Source organism: Balaenoptera acutorostrata, chromosome 3 (assembly GCF_949987535.1).
Source record: "Balaenoptera acutorostrata chromosome 3, mBalAcu1.1, whole genome shotgun sequence".
NCBI classification, from domain to species: Eukaryota; Metazoa; Chordata; class Mammalia; order Artiodactyla; family Balaenopteridae; genus Balaenoptera; species Balaenoptera acutorostrata.
This window is the reverse complement of record NC_080066.1, coordinates 155,214,098-155,241,657: the sequence shown is the minus strand read 5'-3', so window position 1 is coordinate 155,241,657 and position 27,560 is coordinate 155,214,098. Positions and strand designations below refer to the sequence as shown.

General features: G+C 54.6%; 2 protein-coding genes across 4 annotated transcripts in view; one reads left to right on the top strand and one right to left on the bottom strand.

Annotated features, from left to right (window-relative positions):
- Positions 1–297: 297 nt before the first annotated feature.
- On the bottom strand, positions 298–18,902 carry LOC130707699 (uncharacterized). The gene is made up of 7 exons (XM_057544186.1): positions 18,606–18,902; positions 15,693–15,818; positions 11,772–11,959; positions 11,416–11,550; positions 5,971–6,092; positions 5,409–5,473; positions 298–1,316 (listed from the first exon to the last, which is right to left on the bottom strand). Exons 2-7 carry the CDS (start codon positions 15,772–15,774, stop codon positions 1,294–1,296), a joined length of 615 nt encoding a protein of 204 aa, XP_057400169.1. The 5' UTR covers positions 15,775–15,818; positions 18,606–18,902; the 3' UTR covers positions 298–1,293.
- Positions 13,886–27,560, top strand: part of LOC130707700 (uncharacterized) — a 30,237-nt gene continuing 16,562 nt past the window's right edge. For 2 of the 3 annotated variants that reach the window (XM_057544188.1, XM_057544187.1), the window contains exons 1-2: positions 13,886–14,083; positions 14,970–15,069. In XM_057544188.1, the coding sequence (XP_057400171.1) occupies positions 14,032–14,083; positions 14,970–15,069 (152 nt within the window). In that variant the 5' untranslated portion in view covers positions 13,886–14,031. The remainder of the gene's footprint in view (positions 14,084–14,969; positions 15,070–27,560) is intronic. The other variant, XR_009007719.1, reaches the window with a different exon arrangement.

The window sequence follows — 27,560 nt, the reverse complement described above, 5'->3', positions numbered from 1 at the left end:
GAGCCTGCGCGTCTGGAGCCTGTGCCCCGCAACGGGAGGGGCCGCGATAGTGAGAGGCCCGCGCACCGCGATGAAGAGCGGCCCCCGCACCGCGATGAAGAGTGGCCCCCACTTGCCGCAACTAGAGAAAGCCCTCACACGAAAACTAAGAGACCCAACACAGTCATAAATAAATAAATAAAATAAATAAAGTATTTAAAAAAAAAAAAAAAAAAAAAAAAGAAGTACCATCACTTCTTTAATCTGTTTTTAAGGAAACTGAGATTTTAAAATATTTTGTTTATTAATAAGCTATAATAAATATCCTATGAGTCATCTTTATAAAGCAAAAGAAAACTTAGCTAAAATTGACTTAAACCAATAAACAAATGGAGTTTGAAGGCTCAGTAACCGCACAGGTCCAGATCCAAAGCTGACTTCCATTCAGGCTTGATCCAGCCACTCAGTATCCTCAGAGACCTGGTTCTCTGACTCTTTTTTGTCCTTTGATAGGTGGACTTTCTCTTTAGGCTCCACTCAGTATTTGCTCCCCTCCCCCCCTTCACCAACTCTAGGGTCTTCCCTCGTGGAACAAAAAGGCTGCCACAGCCACATCTATCCTCAAACCACACCATCCAAGGCAAGGCAGAATGTGTCCCCTGTAGCTTCTACAGGAGAGGGAGGAAGTGACTTGCCCCGGAAACCCAGCAAGCCATAGCATCTTCTACATTGTCCTATCACTTGCATTTTTCATTTTAATATTTTATCAGGAACATAGTTCCTATATATACATCTATTTCATTCTTTTTTTAATGACTTCATGTACTTAATTGTGTGGAGTTACCATGGCTCCCTTACTTACTCTCTCTCTGATGGACATTCAGGCATTTCCATTACAAAAAAAACCTTATAAACAATGTTGAAATGAACGTCTGTATTAGTTAGGATGCAGTTCTTTCACAAAGACGCACAGTAACAGGCGCTTAAACGAGCCAGAAGTTATCTCTCCGGTTTCAGTAGGTGTTTAAGCAGTTCGTGGCAGACAGGGTGGCTCTGCTTTGTCAGGGAGGCAAATTCCCTTTATCTTGAAGCCCTTGCCTATGTGGCTGATAGAAGACTCAACACCATACCTTCCGGGTCCACATTCCAGCCGTCGGAAGTGGAGAAGAGGGAAAATGGAAGATCCCTTCCCTCCAAGCACATCATAACCCACAAACTGCACATCACTTTTGCCCACACCCACCGGCCAGAACTTGATCACGTGGCCACACCTCGCTGGAAATGTAATCTTTATACTGAGTAGGGTGTGCCCCACTAAAAGTTGGGAGGTTCTATTGCTAAAAGAAGAAGAGGAGAAAATATATTAGGGAATAATTAGCCATCGCTGGTACAACATCCTTAAAAATTGATCTATAAACAGCCCTGTATTTTTTTTGGATTGAATTCTTTTTGATACCCCCCCAAAATGTTTCTACCAGTATATATATGCTCCCACTGACAGCTCCTGGAGTGACGCTCTGCCACACGCAGTCACTGTCGCTGCTGCCACCACAACCAAGGCTACAAGCTTACCCTGGGCCATTGCTGGCCGTGCCCACCGCATGGGCCGGTGGCTCTGATTGTTCACCTGCCAATCCCTAGCTCTGTGGCCTTAGCTGTACTCAGTTTCTGTATCTATCAAATTAAGACATTGAACTCTAGTCTAGGTCTCAAAGAATCTCAGCTTCTTTTCCAGTCTTAGAGTTAGATCTATGATTGAGGGTAGTGCACCCAGGGAGAGGCGGCTTTGCAGAAAACGGCGTCTAGAAAGAGGGAGGTGACGGTCCCACCCTGCATGCTGGCAGAACATACCCAGGTGGGCGGTGTTCGGATCTGGGCACGATTCTAAGAGCAAACAAGCTGGATTATGGTGAGAAGAGAGCAACCCGTGGCAGAAACAGGCCTGAGAATAGAGAAAGAAGAATGCAGAGAAATGGGAGTGTTTAATGTGGGGAACAGGAGACTGAGTGATACTGGTAAATACTTTCTGGACCTGCTCTGGAATGGGGGGGGGGGGGGTGGACAAGGACCTGTCAAGTTCCATGTGGCCTCCAGGGGTCGCAGGTTTGGGCACAAAATAAGAAATAATCTCTTAAGAAACGTAAAGACATTTTAATGACACTTTACGGGAAGGTTAAGAGGATATTTGGGGCCTATCAGGCCTTGCTGAGCTGGCCTGGCCTCAGGACGCTCCCTTCCCTACCTGCCATTCCCCAACCTCAAAACCAAACTGCTATCTGTCACTCTCCTCTGCTACCATCACCGAAACTGCTCTCACTACGAAAACGGCCCTCCATCTCATGGAAGCCTTGCTGGCCTCCTCTCCCTGCCCTCTCAGCAGCGCGCCACACCCGACCGCATCCCTCTCCTGGAAGCATCGGGTTTGCCCCGACCCACCCTGAATTGTCCTCCTGCCTCTCCTTCTCCGGTGCTTTGCTGGTGTCATGCCATCCTCTGCCAGTGGCTTCTCTACTGTAGGCCCTCACATCTTCACGTCTTCTCACACTGCACCTCACCTTGCCTTCCATTACCACTGCACATAGGTGGCAGCCAGTCTAGAACTCTGCCCCAGGCCCCCGTTCAGGGGCACAGAGAACTGTAGCCAATGGCTTAATGTCTCGCAGGCATGTGGAATTCAAACTGTCCAGAATCTTGTCATCCATCCCCACCCCACGCCCTGCCCCCCCCACCAACCTTTTCCTCCTGTAGGGAACAGAGAGGACCACCATTTATGCAGGAACTGTGGGTCACCCCTGCCTGCTTCCTTTCCCCAACCTCCAGCACCCAATCACCCCTGCGTCCTCAGTATGGCTCACGTCCATCCGCTTCCTCCCATGGCAGCTACCCGATCCTGAGCCACCTCTCCGTGGCCGGTCTTGCCCTCTAACCCTGTCTGTGCAATTATGTCACTCTGGCTTAAGACCCTTCAGTGGCTCCCCACCACCTTCGGGACCGAATCCAGATAGCTTGGCAAGCTTTCAAGGTCCTTTTAGATCTGCCTCCTTCCTGCCTTTGGGGACCCCAGCTCCTCTCACTAACCCCCACTCGGTGGGCTCCAGCCAGCCTCACCGGCAGGCCACTGTTCACAGGCTGTTCCCTTGGCCTGGAACGACTCCTCCCTTTCTTCCTCTGGCTAACAGCCAACTCCAAGCCCTTCAGGCCTCAGTGCGGGCTTCTTCCCCTCCAGGGAGCCCTCCCGGTCTGCCCCAGGATGGCTTAGCTGTCCCTCTCCATGGCCTCACTAGCACCATGGATCAAGCTGCAGTGCACTGTTTCTAATCGCTTGATTGTGTCTCTGTATCACCAGGCTTCTAGAAGCTGTGTGTGCAGGAACCTTGCCCGGGTCGCTATCATTGCTTACTTGAAGACTGGAACAGAATGCGTTGGATAAATATTTGTTGACTGGCGTGGAATCAAAACCTGACTAATTGGGTGCAGCTCAGGGCTTCAGCAGTGACCCCCGCGTATAGAAAGGGCCGGGCTCCAGGGGAAGAAGCCAGGGGAGAGTGAGAGTGACTAGAAAGTGAAAGGAGAGCTGAGCGGGAGGAAAGAACCCCAGAGGGTGCAGTCTGGCGAGGAGGGGCCAGGCCAAGGGTTCATTCAACCCAGTCTAGCGAGGGAGCTGGGGCTAGTGCGGGGAGGCACTGTGGGCAGGGAAGTGAGCAGAATGAAAAAGAGAGAAAATGTGTTTTGTAATTAGTCATGGCCCCCTGGGGTGACGCTGGGAGTTTTCACTGGAGGTGGGTAGACCAGATTTGCAAAATGACAAACAGGGGCTAACCACCAGCTGGGGCCACAGTGGGGCTTCCGGCCCTGGTGGCAGAAGTTGAGCTTTCTAGTTTTTTCTCTGTCCCGCCCCACTACGTTCAAGATTCTGCCAAATTATGGAAATGGGAGGGGAGGGCATCTGAGGAAAGACTTCCCGAGGGGCCAGACCTGTCTTTCCTGACCTCCTCGGTGGCTGGCCTCTGCCTCTCAGCAGGTTCTTAGGACAAGGAATGGGATAGGTGGGCGCTTGCCACTGAGAAGGCTCTGAAATGACCTCGTATCCAAAGATCTTGACCAACTTGCCCAGTGGAGTTTCTCGGGAAACATGAAAACATTCTGGAGATGGAGAATCTGAGTAAAAGCCCCACCTGTCCCCTCCTGCTAAGGAAAGCAGCGGAAAAGAGCACAGGGTGGTGTAAAGGGGATGCCTCCTTCTATGCTTAGGAAAGTGGGGGTCAACTGCTCCCCCCCAGACACCTGGGGAGGCTGGAACCGAACGTCAGGACAAAGAGACCCCTGCCCCTCATACACACAAAGGGCGCCCTATGGGCTCCACGCCTTTGTTTCCAGAGCAGTGGCTTCCCAACTTTCAAAACCAACACCCTCGGTGAGAAATGCATTTCGCATCTCAACCCGTTACTCAGATGAGTGTTTATATACACTGAAACAAGCTGTACGAAACCATACTTTCCTTTTTCCCATATGTAACCCACGCTTATGTTTTTCCTTTCTATTCTTTTTTAAAAAAATTCTGGGTGCAATCCACGAAACTGATTTCATGATCCACTAGTGGGTCTTAAGCCACAGTTGCTCTGGGGATGTCAGTTCTTCACTCTGCAGGGTCTTCAACCCCTGACAGCTGGAATTTGTCAATTTTCCTGCTGAGGTCCTCTCTCCAGGTTCTACTTCCTAATACACCCTCGACCAGACCTGCAGTCCTAAAAGTCACCACCTTCATCAGGTTACCACATTTGTTCCTCTGATCCCCCCGGACTCTCAGGCACCTCTAGGATAGGCAAGGAGCCCTGTTACTAGCAGAGTGTCTGAGATAAGGATAACACTCCCAGGAGGCCCACCAGGTTCATATTGGGCGGGGGCAGCGGGGAGTGGGCTGCTCTGGGCTGCAAGAATACGGCAAAAATAAAATACTTAACTCAAGCAGCTTAAATAGTAAGGGGCTGGTTAATAAAATCACACACCAGGAAGCTCAGAGGTAGGTGGATCTTGAGTTGGGTAAGTGATCACATGACTTCTTGTTTTTTTTACCTTTGGTTGTCATCTGCCAACCTTTCCATACCTTAGTCTCCATGTGACAAGAGTGCTATGTTAAGGGGCTTTTGTGGGTAGCAGAAGAAGGGAAGGGTGGGGCCTGGCTTTTAGCTGGCTGGGTAAGTGAGTGAGTCACTGGGTGGCTGGGCCCCTTCAGCCCCATGTAAGGACAGGCTGCAGCTGCCCACTGCCTGCCCGAACTGTGTCTGGACAGAAATGGGCATGTCTGCTTTGCAAGGGGCCCTACCTCATGCTCGGATAACCCTGTGAATCAGGAAGGCTGGAGATGCTTATCATCCCTTTTCTCCCCACGAGTCACAGGCCCCCAAAGCGGAACTGACTCCTGGCCTCACCTACAGATGCAGGCCTGAGCTGAGCAGAGAACTGGAGTCCCATCTCCATCTTGGTGCTGGATTCCCTGGAGCAGAAAGGGCCAATCAGGAGCAAAAGAAGCTCTCTGGTGCTTGTTTCCCCTTTGGGCTTTTTGTAAGTCCCATCTCCAGGCACCCAGACCCCTAATGCTGTCTCCTTCTGCCCACATGGCCCGTTGTCTGCTGGTTTCCCAGGGAAAGTAGGAGGCAGGGCGGGGGCAGAGTGTGGTGGCGGTAGTGTCTCCTGGTATCTACGTCTTTGGTAGCATCTGATAGTATTGACCTAGCCATGATGGAGGTCTAGTAGCCTCTGGGACTGTATGTGAGCTGGAAGGAACCTGAGAGCAACCTCCCTCATTTCACAGCTGTGAGCACTCAGGCCCAGAGAGGGGTAGTGACTTGCTCGAGACCACACAGCTAGTTAACTGTGAGTTCATGACTCCAGAGGCATGAACTGGGGTCCCTTGCCCTCCAAGGCCCCACTCTTTCACTACTCTCACTGCCTGGATCCCTGGGTTGCCCGCCAGCTGGTTCCACCTCTTACCCTCTGATTCCAGGACCAAGCCTAGGCAGCAACTCTGAAGTGTGGGGCTGCCTGCCCCAGGCTCCCCTGCCACCGGAAGCAGGCCCAGTGTCCCGATCCCAAGCTGGTTTTCCTTCTTCCTGCTGGACATAGCAATACGATGGAGTGAGAGTCCACACTGCAAGCCTTGAGACAATAAACATTCACCTGTCTGAAGAAAGTCTACCTTTAGCAAAGGGGAGCAGGAACTGGCTGGCCCTGGCAGGAATTTGCTGCAGGAGCTAGTGCTACGGAGAGTGTGGTGCCAGCGTACGTGGGTGCTTGAGGGTGGGGAGGGAGGGCCCTCCGAAGTGTGAGCTGGCGTATATCTGTGTGTGCGGGAAGAGGGCAGATGGTGTAGACATCCAGGGAGTACTGGACTGGGAACTGGAATGCCAGGGTTCTCTCTGCCACAGGTCAGCACTGTGATCTTGGAACTTAACCTCCTAGAGTCTCAGTTTTCCCAGCTGCAAAATGGGGATGCAAGAATCTCCTTCACAGGGTTGTTAAGAAGATCTAAACAAATGCATGTGAGTGGTCTCCCAGGGACACAACAGGAGGGCTGCTCTGGGGGTGGGATGTGGGGAGGAGTTCTGCTGCTCCCCTTGGACGCTTGCTGGAGCTGGGTGTCAAGCAGCACTCAATTTGGGGAAGATTAGGGCAGGGCAGCTCCAAGGCCCTGGCCTTCGATTTCCTCCCTTGCTTCCTTGGCTGCCCCAGGCAGCACTAAATCAGGTCACCACTTGTCTTTCTTTGCTTTAGCTGTCATGCACACAGCTCCTGCCCAGCTCCCAATCCAGGTCACCATCTCCCACACCCTTCCCTTCCCCAGTGGCCAAGGAGACTGCCTCTCAGTGCTTTTGTTCTTGACTACTGTTCATTAGACCCTGGCTGTGTGCCTGACACTGGGCCAGTTGCTTTAGGAAGAAATAGCAGGTACCCTTTGCAGCATGCGGTGTGCCAGGCTCCATCACGAGATTATTTATCTCTTTTAGGGAGATATGATCACTTCTACTTTATAAGTGAGGAAACTGAGGCTCCGAAAAAGTAAGAGTCTCAGTCAAGGTCACTCAGCTGACAAGTGCAGAGCCAAGGCTGAAACCTAGATCTGTCTGATTCCAGAGCTCATGCTTGTAATTCCTGAGTTCCTGTGTTTAGAGGACAGAAGCTAGAGGGTGCAGGCAGCAGATGGGGCTGAGGGGACCAGGGGAGGTAAGGTGAGGGTCATTTCAGGAGTCAGGGTGAGGTCTGAGGGGAGGATGCTGGGCCTGAAGGAGAGAGGAGGGGAAAGGCCCGCAATGTGATGGGGAAGCCCCCTCCCCACCCTCACCCAGACAGACAGACAGACACACACACACAAGACAGAGTCCGACACACACACACACACAAGACAGAGTCCGACACACACCCACAGACATATACAAGGACCTATAGGATACACACACATACACACAAACACACATCTAGAAGACACACACAGACCCAGAAATGCACACTCATGTTGGCACACATCAGAGACACACACAGACCCAGTGACACTCAGACTCACATACACAGGCACACAGAGACACAGACACCCACGCGCACACATGTCCTAGAGGGAAGGGAAGGAAGAGCCAGAGCCGCCTCATTTCCAGGCCTCCTCCTCTAAGGCAAAAGGAAAGCCTTCCCCAGAAGTGCTGACTCAGCAGCGGGTGACAAATGAGCCTGGGGCGGCGGTTCGGGTGGGAGCATCTAGCATGCAGAGCGCATTGTGCCAGCGCCAGCCCCGGCCAGCCCAGCAAGGGGGCAGGGAGCGGCCGCCAGCTGCCCGCTCAGGGGGAGGCCCCAGGGAGGAAGTGACTCACTTTGACTTTGGAAATGCCAGACCTACAGCTCAAGGTCAAGCAGCAGGGCTGCCAGCCGGCTTCCTGCAGGGAGGTGGGGTGGGCCTGGCCGGTGGGGGGCTAGCCTGGCCGGGCCTGGGAGGGGCTGGATGCAGGTGGGAGGCAGGGAGGGGCTGGCTGGGCTCCGCAGGCACAGATGATGGAAAGGTGGGGAGAGGTCCCTGGCGCTGAGGGTCGGTCTTCTCAGAAATGGCCAGGGCTGGCTGGGGGAAGGGGGGGTGATCCCTGGGCTCCTTCTCCGCTCCCTAAGACCCCCACTGGAATCTAGCGCGAGGGCACATGACTGTACTCCTGGGTGGCCGCAGCCGCCCCTGGCCTGGCTCTTCTGCCCTCTTGCCCCCCTAATTTGCCCCAGTGAGATCTTTTCAAGACATCAATCACATGATTTCCTCCAATGGCTTCCCGCTGCACTGAGACTAAATTCAACCCCTCATGAGGAACATCTTCCAAACGTGCCACTCTTGACAGTGAAATTAAATTTCACTATTAAAAATGACACCAGGACAACATGTGTGAACAGGGGCTGTCCTGGGCAGGCAGCCCTACTTTGGGCTTAGAGCTGTTGTCCCCACCCCCATCTTTGCCTGGGGCCCCTAATCTCTGCGTAAATGTCCCTCACCTCCTCAGAGAGACTGACCCTGACCGTCCTACTGCCACTCATTCTCCATGCACTTCCTCTGCTTTATTTCCTTCATGGCATTTACTGCTACCTGGATTTATCTTTGTTTGTTTACATATTTTTTGTCTGTCTACTCCTCCCTCCATAAAGGCTTCTTCTATAGACTTTTTATTTTCTTTTTTTGGCTGCACTGCGTGTCTTGCGGGATCTTCCCCAACCAGGGACTGAAGGGGGGCCAGCACAATGAAAGCCTGGAATCCTAACCACTAGGCCACCAGGGAAGTCCCCATAAAAGCTTCCTGACAGAAAAGACTTTTTCTGTTTTGTGTGACCCCGCCGTGTCCCCAGTCCCTAGAACAGTGTCTGGGACAAGTGGTACTTAGTAACATTTAATCCATGAGTGCGCAGATGAGGGGCAGGCCTGAAAGGGAACACAAGACCTCAAAGGGCAGGCTTGGAGAGACTCCGTCAGGTAAAGGGACAGGGCCTCCGGGGAGTGTCCCTGAGCAGGGCCTATGGATGCGAGCTACAGGGGTAGCTACCGCCCCGAGACCAGCAGGAAGGCTTTGGAGTAATCCAGACCTGGCTGAGAATTCCCTCTGTCTCGGTTGCTAGCTCTGTGCCTTTAAGCCAGTTATTTACTATCTAGAAAATGAGAATGAACACAATTTCTCTTCTGGAGCTACTAATGCTCTGGGTGCCCCTCGCTTCCAGATGTCACTTCCTCTCTTGAGACACATTTGGCTCTGCTGGGGAATCCAGAAGTGGAGAATTCCTTTCCCTCAGGAGCATCTGGGAGGCGCCAGCCCCATTTCCACTCCAGGTCCTGCCAGGCCACATGCCTCAGTTTCCTCCTAGGCGGACAGGGATTGAGCAGGGCAACGAGTTCAAAGGTGGACCTCGGGTTAAAGTGAGGAAATCTGGCAAAATGGAAACGGTACCAGGTGTCCGTGTCCTGGTTCTGTGGCTTCGGTCACCTCTGAGCCTGAAGGACATTGCCTGCTTTTGATTTTTCACTCCTGTCTTCTCCATCCCCGCTGCCCCAGAGTGTGGATCCAGTAAGACCATGATCACGATGGTGCTCTGGAAAGTATCCCGGACGGAGGAGTGTAAGGGAGTATCCTTAGTTGAGATTTACTCTCAGGGGTACGGGCACAGGAAGCTGCTGAGCCCCCTTTCTCCTCCAGGGCCAGTCTTTCTGACCCCCCAGCCCTTGCTCCATCTCCACGAGCTGGTGCTGCCGCCCCTGGCCTGGCCGGTCCTGCTTTGGTGGAGAGAATAGAAAGTGAAAGTGGCCCCGTGGAGGAGGTGGCCCCGGGGAGCGCACAGCCCGCCAGCTGCCTGCACAGGGACCCCAGTCAGGAAGGGCAGCTCCTTGTCCCCAGGTCCCCTGCCTGGAGCTGCCTGCATAGTTCTCAGCCTGCCCTGTGCCTGGGGCTCCTTCTTGCGGCAGCCCCGGGGCAGAGCCGGGTGGCTGAGCAGTGAGAGGGTGGCCTGAGGTCTTCTGTCCTGACTCAACCTCCCGCGTGAGTGAAAGGAGGGGAGCGAGGGCCTGGCAGCTGGGGGTTGTCCTGTGGGATGGGTCAGAAGCGGGAGTGGCCGGCTCCTGGGTCACGATGCTGTCTGTCTCAGCCAAGGCTTCCCTCTGCGGGCTCCCAGCAGGGCTTCTGAAGGGTGACACTGGGAGGCCTGAGGTGTGGGTGTGGGCAGAGCAAAGTGAAAGGAACCAGACAATAGCTTCAGCCAGCCTCCAGCCAACCTGGGGCCAGGCCCCATGCCAGGTGCCTCACAATCACAGCCCAGCAGTTTACCTGGGCCACTGGCGCATCCGCATTCATCCATTTGTTCAAGAAAAAATTTTTGCGTGTTTGTGCCCCAGACACTGTTCTAATCACAGGGGACAAGTCATGGAAACAGAGTTTTAAAAAATCCCTGCCTTCATGGAGCTTACATTCTAGTGGGGGGAAAACAGTCAACAATCAAAGGAAACAGCTGAAATAGTGTATAAGATGGTGATATGTGCTGGAGAAAAATAAAGAGGGGAAAGAGGAAAGGGGTGATGGGGTGGGGACAGGTTTGTAATTTTTAAGAGGAGAGGGTTGGGAAGGTCTTGCTGAGAAGGGGACAGATTCTGATCCAGTAAGTAAGTCACTTTATTTCACATAAAAGTCAAGGATGCAGATATGATCGTTATCATCCCTGTGAAGGACAAGGAAATCAAACCCAAGGACGAGTCCAAAGTCAAATGTCTGGGAAGTGGAAAAACTAAAATTTGAGCTCAGGCTCTGTCTGTGTCTGTAACCACCACATGCTCTTGGGCAGAGAGACAAAGAGAGGACAGAATGGAAGGGAAAAGGGAAATAAAGGCCGTATGGGGGCCTCGCAATGGTGGCCATCTGTTTTCCAAACTGAAAACCAGGACACGATCTGAAAAGATTTTCCTGTTGCTCATAATGAGAGTGGCTGTCTGGGAGAGGTGGTTTGGATGCTGGCCTGAATGGTGGGATTTCTGAGACATTCCAGTGGCTTGTGGGGCCCACGAGGCAGTCCAGGGGTAGGGCACTGCCATGGCAACCCCAGCTTGGCCTTGGGGCCAAGATCCTGGTGCAGGCCCACATGGCAGAGAAGCTACACTGGGCATGGACCCGAGACGCTGCAGGCCCAGGGGCGGCCAACGCTGAGGAGACAGCGGAAAGGGGGGAGGGGTATGGCCCGCAGCCCATGTTCTGGGCCAATTGGAAGGGTGGGCTGGCAGGTTCCAGAAAACCCGCTGGCAGGAGCCTGAGAGGCATGTGGGGCAAGAAACCAGACTTTCCTGTTAGGCAAGTCTGGGTTTGAATCCTCCTCCTCTCTGGCCCTGGGCAAGTCACACAACTCTGATGAGCTTGTTTCTCCATCTGTGAAATGGGGATAATAACTCACCTCATAGATAGTTGCAAAGATTATCACGTTTTGAGGTAATGCATGAGTTGTACACAGCATATTGCAGACTTCAGACTTGGTTCTTGCTGTTTCCCTCCACCCAGTGGGGCACTGGGGGCATGCCAAGGTGGTGAGCTGGTGGAACGGGAAGAATTGTGGGGCTTGGGAAATGGATGACCCAGTCAACAGGGCAGTTACAGGTTCCCAGCCAAGCCCTACACATGGGCTGGGGCTTAGTCAGCAACAAAAGAACATGCCCTTCCCAAACAGCCAGGCCCACAGGGCGAGACCTTCCCCCAGCTCCCACCACTCTGCAACCCCAGTGCCCTGGTCCACAGGCCTCTCCACGCACTCACCCCTGCTCCAGCATCCTGGGGGCTCCAGGGCCCACAGTGCCCTCTGCTCGGGTGGGTGGCAAGGTGCCTCCAAGGTGGAACAGGGGCACGCCCAACTGCTCCTGCTGGTGACGCTTTCCTTTCTGCCCTGCTGCCTGAGCCTCCCAGGAAACTCATTGCTGCCCCACTATTGCTTCTGGAAGATTGTCCTTAAAGAAGGGAAAGAACAAGAAGGGAAAAGCCTTTTGCATCACCCCCTATTTCCATGGGCTGAACTGCACGGCTCTGGCCACAGCCATGACAGAGTCAAGGACAGCTGGAATCTAGCCCAGCTTTTACCAACAATTCATTGTGTGACCTTGGGCATCCTCTCTGGGCCTCCTTTCCTTCATTTGCAAAGTAAGGGGTTTAGACTAGATCATCTCTAAAGTCTAGTTGTGATGTCTAAATGATAGCATGCGTCGAATTTTTATCCGTTTGTTCATTCATTCATAGCACTAATTGCTTCCCGACATGGTATATTTTGTTTGTTTGCTTATTGTCTGTCTTAGTCTATGCCAGCTCTATGAGGGAAGGCGTTTTTGTTTGCTTTGTTCACTGCTATATTCCTGCCACCTGCAAGAGGGCATGACAGAGAGCAGGAGCTTGTATTTGACCAAGTCGTGGCAGGAAACTGAAGATTGCAGGCTCGAACAGGGTGCTGGAGGGCAGCTCCTTGAGAGCACTATTTCTGAAGCTGTAGACAAGGTAAGGAGAACTGAAAAGCATCCCAGGGCTCACAACAGGGTAGGGGGTGGGCCCAAGGGAGTGTGGCCGAGCTGAGCTGTAGGCGAGGACGATGGGACGGGAGCTGAGGACTGTGGCAGAGGACAGCAGCCACCACCAACCCCTGGCCTGGCAGGGAAGTGAGCGGAGAATAAAGACCCCCACCTCTTTCTCCTCCTGCCTCTCACCTCTGGCTGCAGCATCCCATTGGCTGAATCCAAGCAGAAGCCAGGGAGCAAGAGTTCCCTGACACAGTCCTTAGAGGTCAGGCTCCAGGGCACAAAGAGGGTGGGGAAAGGTGGACCTGGATCTGCGGGGAGGCGGGGGGAGATATGGGGGCCCTTCAACGCCCGCGCAATAAACATTCACTGAGCACTTGCCCCCGTCTCAGAGTCTGCGCGCTGGAGACAATGTGATGTGAATGTTGGTAGCGCTGGAGACAATGTGATGTGAACGTTGGTAGAGCGAGGGCTCTGCCCTGCAGGCAGCACAAACGTGCCTGGACTGGGTCTGGAAGACACCCCACCCCCGCCCAGGGGTCTCCCATCTTTATCTGATTTGGGGGCATCAAGCAGATGAATCAGTCTGATTTGCAAAATCACACCGACAAATGGAAATGAGGTCGGGGGGTGGGGTGGGGTGGGAGGTTAGGGGGCCTGGGTGATGGGAACTGGTGGCAGCGCCCTGAATCAGCCCACAGGAAGGTGACCTTGAAGTTGTGATTCAGGCTCCAGAGTCTGAAGGGTTCACTCCATCAGTCATTTGCTGTGTGATCTTGGGCCTTGATTCTGTTTCAACATCTATAAAAATGGGTGGGGGTGAGGGTGGGGCGTGGATATATAGGACATAGGAATTTGGGGAGGATTAAACAAGAATCTGTGCAAAAGGCCTAGCCGGGTGTCTGGGCACACAGCGAATACTAGCATTATAATTAGAAACAAGGGCCCCCCCCCGCCCCCCACTATTGCATTTCTCACTGGCGAGGGATCTCCACCCCCTCTCCAGCTCCATTTAGTTCTGAATGTTTTAGGTCATTCTACGCCTGGCGTTCTGCCAAGGCTCTGACAAAGACAGGAGTTTCTGCTCATTCATCCTAATGCAAGTTCCTGCGTTTATGATAATAGGGAAAAAAATGCATGAAAGGGCTCTCTGCCTGTGGAGGGGAAATCTGCTTAGAATTGAAAATCTGAGTCCTTCGTTGGCCCAGCTCTCCCCTCCCAGCGCTTTGGCAAAGGCTGCCGAAGGGAGGGTGGCTGGGAGGAAGAGGAGGGGGAGGAAGGGGTGGGGGAGGAAGAGCCGGCCGGAGCCGACAGAAGGGCGGGCCGGTGGGGGGCAGGGGCGAGGCCCCGGCTCGCTTGGGTGAATGGGTTTCAGGGTGGCTGAGGAAGCCGGCCGAAGAGGCAGAGTGAAAAGGCCAGGCCCCGGGTGGCGCTGCGCACGGTTTCCATGGCGACGCCAGCTGCTGCCTGGCCCGGCTTGCTGGCTCCTTCCGCGGGGCCTCGGCTGCCTCCACCACATGGTTACCCGGCTCGCTGAGGACGAAAGATCTGACAGGTCGCCTTGGCCCGGTGCGTCACCACCATGTTCTGGGCACCGTGCTGCCCTCCTTGGGGGAGATGGGGTCCAGGGAGGTGCCGTGCGAACCTTTGGAAACTCATGCTTCATCCAGCCCAGCGTGGAAGGAGGGGCTGCCACGGCAGCCAGACAGGCGGGGTCAGGAATGGGGAGGGGGACGAGCCAGGCTCTCGGAGGCCTGTGGGCCCTCGGTGAGGAAGGGCGAGGCCAGATGTGTTTTTTAAAGATGGCTGTGCCTATGAAGGGCCCGTGGAGGAGGGATGAGGTGGTGGAGGTGAGGGGGGGATGGTTAGGGTTAGATGGATGAGAGGTTAAGGGGAGGTTATACAGCAATCCAGCAGAGGGACAATGGCCTGACCTAGGGCGCCAGCAGGAGGTGGGGAGGAGATCAGAGCTCTCTAAGAAGAAGTGACTGTATCTGGTGCTAGAGTGAAAGGATGATGAAGTGGAGGAGGCCAGGACATCTCCCAGGGCAGCAGGTAGGTGGGACTGTGCTCCCCAAGACAGAAAATAGGGACATGAACTGTTCTGGAAGAGAACTCCTTCCTACCATTCTTGTCTAGCTTCTCCCCCACCCCAGAGCCCACCGAGGACTAGATCACAGTGGGGTTGTTTACATTTGCCGAAAGGGGAAGAGATAAGACGGGAAACAAGAAATATAAGGGTGCGCCACTCACATACACACTGCCCCCTAGATGCACGCAACCTGAAGGAGCGGTGCCCAGACAGAGTGGCGCTGGCCCCTCACGTGCAGACGCGCAACTGGTTGAACTTCGTCACCTACATGTGCAGTCATTTTGTTTTGTCTTGTTTCGGTCGTCTTAGTGTCCAAATCGGGTATCACACACTTAATTACAGTTCTGTTTTTACTCCCTGCAGAGTTCCTTTTACTAGCCGTGTCAGGGTGGAGCCCCATGTCCTGCACCATAAGACAGGTCTCCCTGGGAGGGCATCGGTTCGCAGCCACCCCTCGCTTTAAGTAAGCAGATCGGGCAGGTGGGTATGGAACACAGAGAACCTGGCCGTGCTGACCTTGGGCTCTACAGGAGGAATCTCTGCCACTTTCCTTTATGCAACAGGCCCCATGAGTCTGAGGCTGCCGGGAGGTTCTAAAGGGCTCAGTGGACACAGAGCTTCCCAGGGACACAGCTACCTACCTGTGTCATTTTTATGGGGACCCAGCCAGCCAAGGGTACACTTCATTGGCTCCCTCCCGCCTAGTCTTGTCTTTCTACCCGTAGTATCTTGATATTTGGTGAGAAAATGGGGGTGGGTGAGGGGGAGTTCGTGCATAACAGACCTGCCCTGTGTTCACAGCCCTCAGACCTCCCCTGACCACCTTCTCTAACACACTACCTTCCTCAAACTCTACTCCCAAGACCTAGTTTCCATTTTTGCTGTACCCTTACCACCATCTGTAATTGTTTTGTTGTTTACTTGGTTATTACCCAAGGTTTATTGTGCGAGTGTACGGTCCTTGAAGTGGGGACTTTGTCAGTATGGTTCACCACTAAAGTTTCAGTCCCTAGAATGGTTTCTGGCTACCAGGAATGCTCAGTTTTTGCTGAAGGAATTACTAAGTGAATGAGTGAACAGATATACCCAAGAGAACTGGCCAGTTTTTCTTCAATGCAATCCTCCTCTGATGGAGTTCAGGAGGCCCTTGGGTGGTTTCCATGTCCATCTCTCTGTTTCCAAGGAGGGCTGGATTCCAAATATCCCTGTAGACTGGGCAAGGGCAAGGGTGTTATTTATCATCCAACACATATTCCCTCTGTGCCCATGCGTGCCAGGCCCAATGTGGGAAGGAGCAGGTCCAGCAGGGGGCAAGACAAACAGGGCTCCTGTTCTCATGGAGCTTATATACTTGTGTGGTAGACAAACAATAATATAAAGAATGAGTACACAAATAAATACATTGTAGGTGACAGAGATGAAATGAAAAAAGCCCTATAACAGAGGCTCTAATTAAAGTAGGGTAGTCACAGGAGGTCTTTCTGAGAAGGTAACAGTCGAGCTGAGTCCTGAAGGTTAAAAGGAGCCAGGCCTGTGAAGACCTAATGGAATGATGTTCCAAGGAGAGGGACTGGCGAGTGCAAAGGCCCTGCGGCAGGAAAAGACTTGGCATGCTCTGGAAGGCCACTGGTCAAGGAGGTGGGGCAGAACCTGGTGTTGAAGGCCTTATAGCCCATGGTGAGGAGTTCGGTTTTTTATCGAGGCACATTGACAACCACTGTTAGGTTTACCCAGGTGAATGATGGGCTCTGACCCATGCTTTGGCTTCTAGGTAGAGAATGAACTGGGGGGGTGGGGGTGGATCTGGAAGTGGAGAGCGAGGAGGTGAGAGGTAAAGGCAACTTAGGTTAGGGTGCTGGCCATAAGGATGGAGAAAAGTGGGTAGAAATGAGACCTGCGGGGGGAGGGGGTACGGGGTGGGGTGGGGAACTGAGAGGACCTGTTCAGGGTGAGGGTGGGGAGGGAATGAGGTGAGTCTCCAGGACACCCAGGTCTCTGGCCTGAGGAATCCAATCAGTCTGGTAAACAATGCAGTGTCCAGCTGCTGTCAGAGAAAGACCCAATATTTATTGGACATGTGAGAATCTTTCCTCCAGAGTCTATCCAGGCTGGGCAGTAAACGATTCCACCCCGCTACCTAAAGAGCCCCCGTGTGCATGGCGTGAGACACGGGGTCACGAGCAGAGTTGGGAAGTGTTATTATCAACACTGCAGCGTGATTTTGAATCATCTAATTCTTTCCCCAATTCTCGCATTTGAAAGCATGCCTGGACCCAATCGTTGGAGAGACAGTGCTCTACCTCTGAAAGGCCTTCCTGCTTAAGGGGAGCAGCTTTGTGGCTCCAGAGGGCAGAAGCAGATGGTGAGAGGCACAGGGATGGAGAGTCTAGCTCAACACAACAAGGAAGAGATTGCTAATAACGGGAGCTTTTTCACAGGGATGAGCCTCCCATCACTGGATGTATTCAAGCGGAGGCTGACAGGATGCTGGGGTATCCCCAACCCAGGAGCCAGTCAGAAAGGAGACTGGGTTCCTGCGATTGTGAACACTCCTTTTCTGTAGCCTCCCTGCATCTCAGGAGGACAGCAGCCGCCTCCCACAGCCACTCAAAAACCCCTCCGCCGGCTGGCTAAAGACTACGCGGCTAAGTCACAGCTAAGCTGGCCCTGCTTGCTCTGGATTTAAGAGTCTCTGTTTCCTCTCTGCCCATGGCCAGGAGAAGAGCAAACCCCAGCGTGGGCGGAGCAGTGGGCTGGGCTGATGCTGTGCAGGCCGGTCCAAGCCCTCCCCGCTTTTCAGGAAAGGGCGTCCTCACGTCTGTGGGGCTACTGCAGCCAGGCACGGTTGCCTGAAACTCGTCCACGCACAGTCCAGACTCCTGCAGGGACACTCCAGGGGCATCATGGATATGAGGAAAGGGCTCTCCTGCTTAAGCTATCAGGCCAACCCCAGCTCCCCGACCTCTTCCCAGCAGAGACGCAGCTGCCCCTAGATGGACAGAACTGTACCTGGGGAGTCCTCAGGGACCCGGACCCACACAGGCCAAGACACAGGCTACCTGGTCCCAGCTGCGGCGGAGAGTGGGCTAACACTTCCAGAGGCTCTGAACTCTGGCAGATGTGATTGCTTTGCTCCAGGACTGGTCTCAGCTGCTGCAGTGGATCCCTCTGAGCTGCTGGAGGGGAGAGAGTTGGCGTCTAGTGCCACTCTAGGGGGCCGGGGTGTTGTGCTTGTAGGAGGAACAAGGTCCGTCCTGGTCTGAAGGAGCTGTCCTTTGCTGATAGGGCTGCAAACTCCTCTGTTATCAAAATGATGATGATGATGATGACGACAATAGAAAAGGCAGGAGGGAGGGTCAGCTGCTGAGCTGTGGCCCCACTGGAGCTGCCCAGACTTTCCAGTGGCCACCATGGAGGGGGAGGGCCTAGCTGGCATGAGCTGCCCGCCTGCCTTGGCTGTGGCCCTACACCTGGGGTCCAGTGTGGAGACAGCAGATTGGCATTCCTGACTTCTCAGATTTGGAGACCCAGTTGAGAGCTGCGGGATGGGTGGGGGGCTGGCTGGGGCCGCCCTGCAGGGGTGGGGCGGGCCCGGAGGCCTCTTAGCACTTCTAGCCAGCTGACCCTGTTATTTTTAGCTCTGGAATGCTCCTCCCGAGCCCCCTTCAGTTCTGTTTATCTTGATTTTGTGTCTCTCTCTGTTCCTCTCCAGGAAACTCTGCAGCAGGAGTGGGATAAATGGAAGGGAGGGGGAGGAGATTCGGGGGGCCAGAAAGAATAGGAGGAATTGGCTGGGGCCGGGCTGGAGGAAGAGGTGGCCGCTGCTCCGCCCCCGCCCCTCCCCCAGGTCCAGAGGCTGCCTCTTTCTCTTCCCTGCGTCTCCTGGGTTTGGGCCACCGGGCAACCCCTCCTCCTCCTTCTCCACCCCTGCTAAGCTCCCCTGTGTGCTCGTCAGCATCCCCGTCCCGGTCCAGGCCTCGGGCAGCCCCATCCTCTCACCTTTCCTCCTGGGCCCTCGGGTGACGTCATACCTAGGGTGTGGGGGCGGGGAGGGTCAGCCCCTGACCCCTGCCTCTCGGTCAGGACGCACTGTGACCCCTTGAAGGACCTCCTCTGTGAAAATGAAGAGCAGGCGCAATGGAACTGGGGACTGGGTGAACCCGGACCTCAGTCGCATTCTCTGTAAAATGGGAATGACAACCGGTCCTCTCTCTGAGGGGCCTGTCGTCAGGGCTGCATGAAATGGCGGATGTGAAGCCCTACTGACACGGGGAAGCTGCGAGCCTGCGGTTGGGGGGTCGGTCACATCCCACGGGGTGCTTGCGGGGACTGGCGAGCGTGAGCCTCCTGGAGGCTTTTTAGCAGCACTTGGCAGGAAGCCACGTCCCTCCCCGCCGCCTTCCTTAGTCACCGCCTGGCTGCTGAAGCTCTGGTTACAAGGGCGGATCACTCAACCACCGGCTCCTCTCCCGCCTCCCCCAGCGCAGGGGTGCTGGTCTGCAAGATGCTGGGGATGAGGAGCACCTGTTGGCTGCCTGAGGCGGGGGCGGGGTGGAGGGGGGCTTCCAGATGACACGCCTCCCGCCAGCAGAGGAGAGGGGGCAGCGTGGGAAGGGGAGGGGAGTGTAATCCTGCAGTTTACCGCGATGATTTCCTGACTGGAGTGGGCGTGCCGTCTCTTCCTGTCCTTTCCTTTAAGCCGCCTTATAGGGAAAGCCCATCAGCCCTTGGGGAGGGCCTGGCATCACCTGGAGGCGGAACTGGGGGGAAGAGGCCCTGTGGTCAGCAGTGAGCCCTGGTAGTCCCGGGGCTGAAGGATCGACAAGAGCATTCTGGCCACTGGTTGCGGTCAGTGAGTCAGTCAAAAATGGCTATGCTCCAGGCCGAGCGGCAGCCTTGGAAAACTGTGTGTAAAGTGGGTTAGGCATGCCCAGGCCAGTCCTGGGTAAAGGAGAGGGAGGGGGAACCACCTGGGGCGGCCACTGTCCCTGGAGCATGGGACTGACACCACTTAGAGGAAGAGAAGAGGCAGCAGCTGCCAAATCCCGGGAAAGGCACTGACCTTTAGAACAGGAGACAGAAATAGCTGGGGAGAGGACAGAACCTGTGTGGGAGAGATGTCCCAGGCTGGGCAGGGGCAGGCCCAAACATGAGGATGGGAAGAAAGCCCTACTGGTACCGACAGCTCCATACACTGTGCTGGGCATTTCATGTACTTTCACTTATTTCCCACCTCCAGCCTGCGGGGGTGTGTATTATCATCCCCATTTCACAGATGAGAAAACTGAGGCTCAGAGGGGTGTGGCCAGGCTGGTAACCAGCAGAGTTGAGACTGAGCCAAGCCCAGCTGGTCTGGTAGTCCACATTGCCTGTAGGCCCGCCTCCCACTGCCAATTACTGCTGCCATCACAGGTAGGGTGAGGATACAGCTGCACTGATGCTTGCTGCTGGCCTGATGTGGGGGAAGAGGAAATCCTCTCAATGAGGCCTAGAGGCCCTGAAAAGTGAACCTCAACTAGTGCTGTGTATTAGGTGACCCCAGAGCCCCTGTACTTTGGCCACCTGTGACCAACTTTTCTTCCCTCCCTTCCTCACAGAAAGAGGGAGGGTCAGCAGTGCCCCCCACCCCCCACCCCCAAATTGTGCTGGGCTCAGGGCTGGGCAGAGCCCCAGGAGACCCCTCCCCTGCAGCAGTGGCAAGGACAAGCTTGGGGGAAAGGCCCTCTCTCAAACCGTGGCCTGGGAGGGAAGGTGAGAATAGCAGGCTCAAAATAAGGCCGCCGGGCTGGCTGGCTGCCCCATCTCCCTCCCCACTGACAGCTTCCCAGCCTGGGCAGCTCCCAGCTGTTTCTGCTTATCTGAAGCCAGGGAGGTTGGTTGCCTGGATACCAGTGCTTCTGATTAGCAGTTGGGTCCTTCTGGAGCAGGCGGAACTGCCGCATCCCCAGCCAGCTGGGCGTGGCATCCCCAGGCTCTGCTGAACCGGCCCTTGGAAAGGTGGCAAGGGAGGATTTGGGCGGGCATGGGGAATGCTTAGAAAAAGACCCCCTTTGCCAGGAGTTGGCTCAAAGCGGTGCTTTAGAGTCAGAGAATCTGGGCCTTGCTGGCTGTGTGACTTTGGTCACATTAACATCTCTGAGCTTGTTTCCCTGCTTCAAAGAGTTGTTTAAAGAGTAAATATGATGACTAGGTGAGTGCTCTGAGCACGGTGACCCGGTGATTTTAACCCACCTGCCACGGTAGGGCCCCTCTGGACCCTGTCGTCTGTCTGCGTCCTCCAGGGAAGCCATGTGGGGTCATCAGGGCAGGCAGCTGTGGAGCCTTGGAGGAGGTGGCCCAGCTCCTGCCTCCTTGCTTCAGGGGGAGGGCGTGCCACACCTGCCCGGTGCCCCCAGTGTGCAGCTGGGGCTGGGGAGGCGGGCCTGGGGATGGAATAGGGAAGACTGGACAAGAGAACAGCTACTGGGAGTGGGGTGAACACAGCCCAGTGGTGGGAGCAGCCCAAGGTGGCCTGTCACCAGCCCCGGGGGTGAGGGCGGAGGAGAGCAAAGCCATGGGGGCAGGAACATGACCAAGAAGACCTGTTCTCCTGTCTCCTTAGATCCAGTGGTCCCCAAGGGACCTGCTTCACTTGAAAGGCAGAGCCCAGGGCTGTGAGCAGGATGGGAGAAACCCAGATCCGCTCTGCAGGAAGGATTTTCCTAGCTCACTCCTCAGCTCTCCCAAAACCTTCCATAGAGCCAGGCCCACAGAGCGGGCAGCAGGTCTGGATGCGAAGCAGCAAATGGCTAAAGGGCCCCAGTGACCCCGGAGGTGTGTGTGACCATCACAGACCCTCTTCTTGACCCTCTTGACTTAAGAAAAGGGCAGAGAAGAAAAGGGATGGTCGGAGGGGCAAAGAAGGGGCACTATTTCACCAGGGCCTTGACTTTCTCACTCTCTGAATGGAACAGGAGATCAGCCTGTGTCAATAGTAAAGGGAGTGGAGACCATCAATAATGCAGAGAAGAGCTTGGGGCAGCCAGCAAACGGTTACCAGTCCATCAAAGCAGGGAATGGGCCTCGAATGCAAAATGGAGGGGAGACTGGGGGCTGGAGCGAGAAGGGAGAGCTCGGTGCTGCCCTTGGGGCTCTGGGCTGAGAGACTTGTGGTCCCTCGGTTGGGCCCAGGTGTTTTGCACGGTCGGCCTTCCAGCTGGTTAAGGCAGAAGGAGGCAGTGCCCACCCGTCAATACCTTCCCAAGCAGGGTAGAAGGAAGGCTTAGAGATAAACTTACTCAGGGAAACTTCCAGAGATGGGGGCTCACTTCCAGCAGCTTGGGAATTGGGGAAATTCTAAGAGAGGGGTGTTGCTTAAGAGTCAAGAGAAGAAAGTGAATCCCATCAGGAAGGGTCTGGAGTAGGTCTGGGTGGAAAAGGCCCCCAGCTCTCCTCCCGTGCAGCGCCATCTTGCCCCAGGAGACCTTCAAGTTACACGTCTGGACTTTTTTTTTTCTGAGATCAGAGGAAATCTATGGAAGATTTGAACAGAACAGAGACAAGATCAGATGTGAATGAGCAAATCCACTCGGGCTGCTAGTGGAGACGGTAGGGTGGTCAGGAAACCTGGAGACATGGATCATATGATTGTGTCCTATGTTGTCCTTCGAGATCAACAAGCCATTTATTGTATATTCACCTTTGCCTCCAGCCTGGGTGGTCCCGCTGTGATTTGGGAGAGAGGGAACGCAGGGGCGAGTGAAGGGACCATCAGAGCCGTCCAGTGTCACAGTCTGGTGTGGTCGAGGGCCTGGGCGGCAGCCGCAGGGCACGGTTCGGGGGTACAAATGACGATTCTTGGTGACTGGCTCAATGTGCGTGGTGGGGAGAGAGCCCTCAAAAGAAACTCCTGGTTTCTGGCTCCGGCAGTTAGGTGCTGGGGGCATGGAACTGCCTTGTATCCAGAAGAGAAGCCCTGAGGCTCTGGGGCTGGGAGGTAGGGGGAAGATGGCGAGCTTAAGATCCCTGTGAGACCACCAGCTGGCAGCTGAAAACCCGGTCGGGCCTTGCTGCTGCGATGGGCCAGCTGACTGCACGCAGGCAGCCCTGCTCCTGCGTGCCCCCCACCCACAGGAAGAAAGGGGTCAGGCAAGGCTCTGTTAAAGCCCTTCTGACTGGGGCCTGGGGCTAGGGGCAATTCTGTCACCCAGAGCAGCCTCCCTTCCAGAAGGGGACCTTTGTTCCTCCACAGCCCAGGGCGCCCCGAGGCCTTTCTTCCCTCTGCCTGCGGTCGGGCCCTGGAGCAGCCCCATGAGGCTCTTTCCCATGGGCAACACCCCAGGAGAAAGGCTTCCTCCTCCACCACCTCCTCCTCTGCCAGCAAGGCGCCCCGGGGGGCCCAGGTGCCCTGGGGTGGTGCCCTGGGGTGGTGGGTATTGAGTGCGAGCCTTTCCCCCCCCCCAACCGGGGGTGAGTGTTTACGATCTTTGTTGCCTCCCAGCACCGCCCTCCCCCAACCAGGGGCTCCTGGGCCTTCTCCTGCTGGCACCCGACCCCGCACAACTGCGCTAGGAAAGGCTTTCCCACGAACAAGTCCCCAGACAGCACGTGCATGCAAACAGTCCGATTACAGGGGCAAACAGCAGCCTGGAGGGAAGGACAGATAACCCATGAGTGGCCCAAGTGAGGGCAGAAAGGAACAGAGTTCAGCTGAAACTGGAGGGGTGGAGTCTCTAGCAGGCTGTTTGGCGAGGCCCAGAATGCCAGGAAAGGCCGCAGAACAGCAGGAAGTTGGAGAGGAGGAAGCTCGGGGGCGGGCAGGAGACGGAGGGTCCCAGGGACCTGGTGAAGACCGGTGGGTGTCAGGTCAAATGTGAGAACCCGAGGAAGGCAGATCAAAGGAGTCCTGCAGGGTCTGGACGATAAGGTATTGTTTCCTTACGTGTGCTTTGTTCACGTCCACACCTGCTGTGTCCCAGGGAATGTTCCAAAGATGCAGAGAAAGGACACAGTCCTGGTCCTGGAGCAGCTCACAGCTGTGAGGGGCAGACACAGGGCAGGGCCCCAGATGACAGAGCCCAGACGCAGGCTGGAAGGCTCTGGGGGTGGGGGTCAGTGTCCTGGAGACGGTGGACCCAGCTTAATCTATCTCGAGGGAGAAGGAGCAGATATCTGGGGAGAGGAGCCGCAGTACAAAGGCCGAGAGGCAGGAAAGAGCCTGGGGCTTCCCAAGAGCTACATTTAGGTCACAGTGTGGCTTTGTGTGTTTGTGTGTGTGTGTGTACATGCGTGTACACGCACAGGACTGCAAGAGATGAGATGGGGGGGCACAAGTAGGTCAGAGCCACCTTGCCAAAGGTCCTATGTTCTCCGCTGCAAATTTTTGGACCTGACTTGAAGGCAGGGGAACACATTTAGATGACATGGAGTGACATGGTAAGATTTGTGTTTCGAGGACAGACTGGAGCTGGAAAGCAGTTGGCTCGGGAGCTGCCGCAGTGATCTATGCTTGAAATGACGAAGGCCTGAAATGGTACCTCACACTTCTGCGGCCTTGTCCGTGCCAGGCATCGCTCTTCTCTTTGCAAAGAGGAATTCACTTGATCACCGCAACAATCCTATAAAGCAGGTTCTATTATCCCCACTTTGCAGGCCAGGCAAGTGGGGCCCAGAGGGGTGAAGTAACATTCTCAAGTTTCCACATCAAAACAGGGAAGCCAGGACTCAGACTGGCCCCGGAGTCGGCGCTGAATGGAAAGGGCCCGTCTGTCAGGATGGTGAAATGGGGCAGATTGGCAGGATGTGAAGGAGGAAGAGCCGGGCTGACTGGAAAGCTTTTGAGGGTGGTGGGCGTAGGGGAGACAGAGAAGTGAAAGATGAGGGTGAGGGCGCCCACTGGGTCAAACAGTGTCCCCCGCCCAAGAGTCACATGTACCAGGAGCCTCCAAATGTGACCTTATTTAGAAATAGGGTCTTTGCAGGTATAATCAAGTTAAGATGAGGCCATACTGGAGTAGTAGTGTGGACCCTAAGTCCAAAGACTAGTATCCTTATAAGAAGAAGGAAATATGGACACGGGCACAGAGAGACCTACAGGGAAAGCTATGTGATGATGGATGCAGCAATCGGAGTAATCAGCCTACAAGCCAAGGAATGCCAGGGATCGCTGGCAAACATCAGAAGCTGGAAGAGGCAAGGAAGGATCCTCCCCTAGAGCCTTCAGAGGGAGCACGGCCCTGCTGGCACCTTGATGTCAGACTTCTAGCCCCCAAACTGTGAGAGAATAAATGTCTGTTGTTTTAAGGCACCCAGTCTGTGGTAATTTGTTACTGCAGCCTTAGGAAAAGAGTACACTCTCCCACTTCAAAGAAACTGAGAGGAGGACACTAGCATACCTAACTTGGTCAGGTAACATTCCAAACACAGAAGGAAAAGACAGGCATGATCCTCTAGGTGAGCCTTAAAAGAAGAATGTTGGGCTAGTCTGGGAGGCCCTTGAAAACAAAATTCTGACTGTGTAACCGTGAAAGGTCCTGATGAGAAGGAGAAGGGGAGGAGCCTAAGAGATGAAGTGCATCATCACAGAGCTGGCAGATGAGCTCAGGCTGGAGAAGGACACATTCAAAGCTGGAGGAAGGACGCAGAACCAAAGGCAAGAATAAAGGAGCGTCTGAGATGGCAAGAATAGAACCCAGCCTGCTGCCCCCCACATGGGGCTCAGGCTTGCAGAAAGGGCCAGGGGCAAAACAGTGTTTCAGAGGGTGGGGTGAAGGGAAAGTAGGGAGTTTTAAAAGTTTGGCTAGAATCAGGAAAACCTGCTTGGGGTGAGAGCTAGTTTAGCCTTCATGGATGACAGATAGACCCAGATGCTATTTGTCATTGATCTTCTCTGTAAAGATAATGGAATAGAAAGCACAGCTTTTTTTTTTTTTTTTTCTTTTTAAATGAAAAGGGTAGCATAAATATTAGCGAGAGAAAACTGAAACCCAGGATTAGGGAGAGGACGTATCTGTAAGAAGATGAGATCCCTGTCACAGGAGGCATTCAAGCAGAGGGTGGAGGAAGCTCTCATCCGGGGTGTTGCAGAGGCAATTTCTCTGAGACTTTAGAGTGGACACGACTCACTGCCAGGCCTTCTGACCCTTGGTCCTCCCGCACCAGAGAGAAGGGAAGCTGGACGGTACCCTAGAGGCACTTTTACTTGGCTTTGGTGAGGAGACAGCAGAAAGACAGCATTGCTTCAGGGCCTTGGCTCAGACTGGGTAGTACCAGGCAAATCAGAGCCTTGTGATGTGGTGGTTTTCTTGCTATGAAGGTTTTGTGACCTAAAAAGTACAAACCTGACTTTTCAGCTTTTTAAATTACCAAGCACTGAATGCAACCCCCCATCACAAAAAATCCTGACCCTCCGCATTTCGTGCTCCCCCCCCAATCCCTGACCTTCAGCGCCTCCCAGTCTGTTCTTGGTGGCCTCACCGAGGAGCACAGCAGAGCAAGGCAAGGCTCTCTCCCCGGTGGCTGGCTGGGTGGCAGGGAGAGCGGGTCTCCTTTTTCTCCTGCTTTCCCTCCCTCCTCGGCCTCTCCTCTTTGTTCTCCTCCTGTCCCTCTCTCTGCCTTTAAGCCTGGCAGGATTAGCTGACAGGGGTGAGCCAAGGCCAGCCCTCGCCTCCCCTGTCGTCTGTCTGTCCATCGAATGGGGGGACGGTGAGAACATTCACATGATCTCTCAGGCCCGTATATCCCCCCACCGCCCGCCCCCCAGGGTGCTCAGATTTCCGAGGTGCGCCTGGGTCCGCTCCCACTGTGTTGACTGCAGGTGGGGGGAAGGAGACAGAGACGGGTGCCCATGGCTGAGGACAAGAATCTGCGTGACACTTTCTTTGACCTTGAGAAGGCCTTCCCCGCCCTGCCTCTTGGGAGACGGAGACGGAGATCTGGAACTTGCCCCTTTGGCACTGTCAGCCTGCAGGCAGCTTTCACACATGCTCTAGCGCAGTGGAGCCAAATTCCCTGCCTGAGGCCTGAGAGACAGGGCGGGGACGGGGGCATGGGGAGGGGGTGCCAGCGCCCACCTTGGGCTGAAGTACATACAGCGGGGTGAGGCCTGCCTGGTCTGCTACTGTGTCCTGGGCCTCACAGCCCCACTGCCGTCACCTCGATACACGCAGATGCCAGAGTCTCACCCCGCCTGCCCTTCCCTGGGCTGACAGCCTTCCTCTCCTGCTCTAACTTAAGATCCCTGGCGCCTCTTTTAGGCCACAGTGGAGCATAACCTCACCTCTCTTGGCCCCAGCGCGTGACACGAGAGAGGCCGGGTCAGGTAGTCATGCCACCACCTGCTCCAGCCTTTAGGGAGAAGAGCCTCCGACTTGGGCCAGTCTCGGGCCTCTTTCAAGTTCCCTTCCCTTTTTTCTCCAAGATCAAACAAATAAACCTGTTGTTTATTCTTTTTATACATTTAATACACGTTGGCTGAAGAAAAGAAGCAAAAAAGGCTATAATAAGATCACCACCTAGAAACGTCACTATGAACATTTTGGTGTATATTATTTTTTTCTCTCTCCCCCCAGACACTGAGGATTCATCAGCGACAAGTCAGGTAGGGCTCCCACTCTTTAAGAGCTTACATGTCAGTGGGAAAAATTACACATAACCTATATAACATCTACTGACGAGCAAGACAGAACTCTCCAGTATGCTTCCTCTCTCCTCTGCCTGCATCTCTACTGCCATTGATTTCCTCCCCAGAAGCCTTCCTTTTCTTTCACACATCTACTCTGTGGCAGGAAGAGGCTTTGTATGTAACGTGAGGTGCTGGACACACGTCTGGGGTAGGTTCTGTCCTGGGCGGGGAGAACGCAGGCCCCTACCCCGTCCGAGGCAGGATTCGCCTGGCTCCTCGTCTAGAGCTAGAGCGCTCAAGGCTGCTTGTACCCCACGCCGCTGGGGATCAGAACAGCTACATCGCAGCGTGGG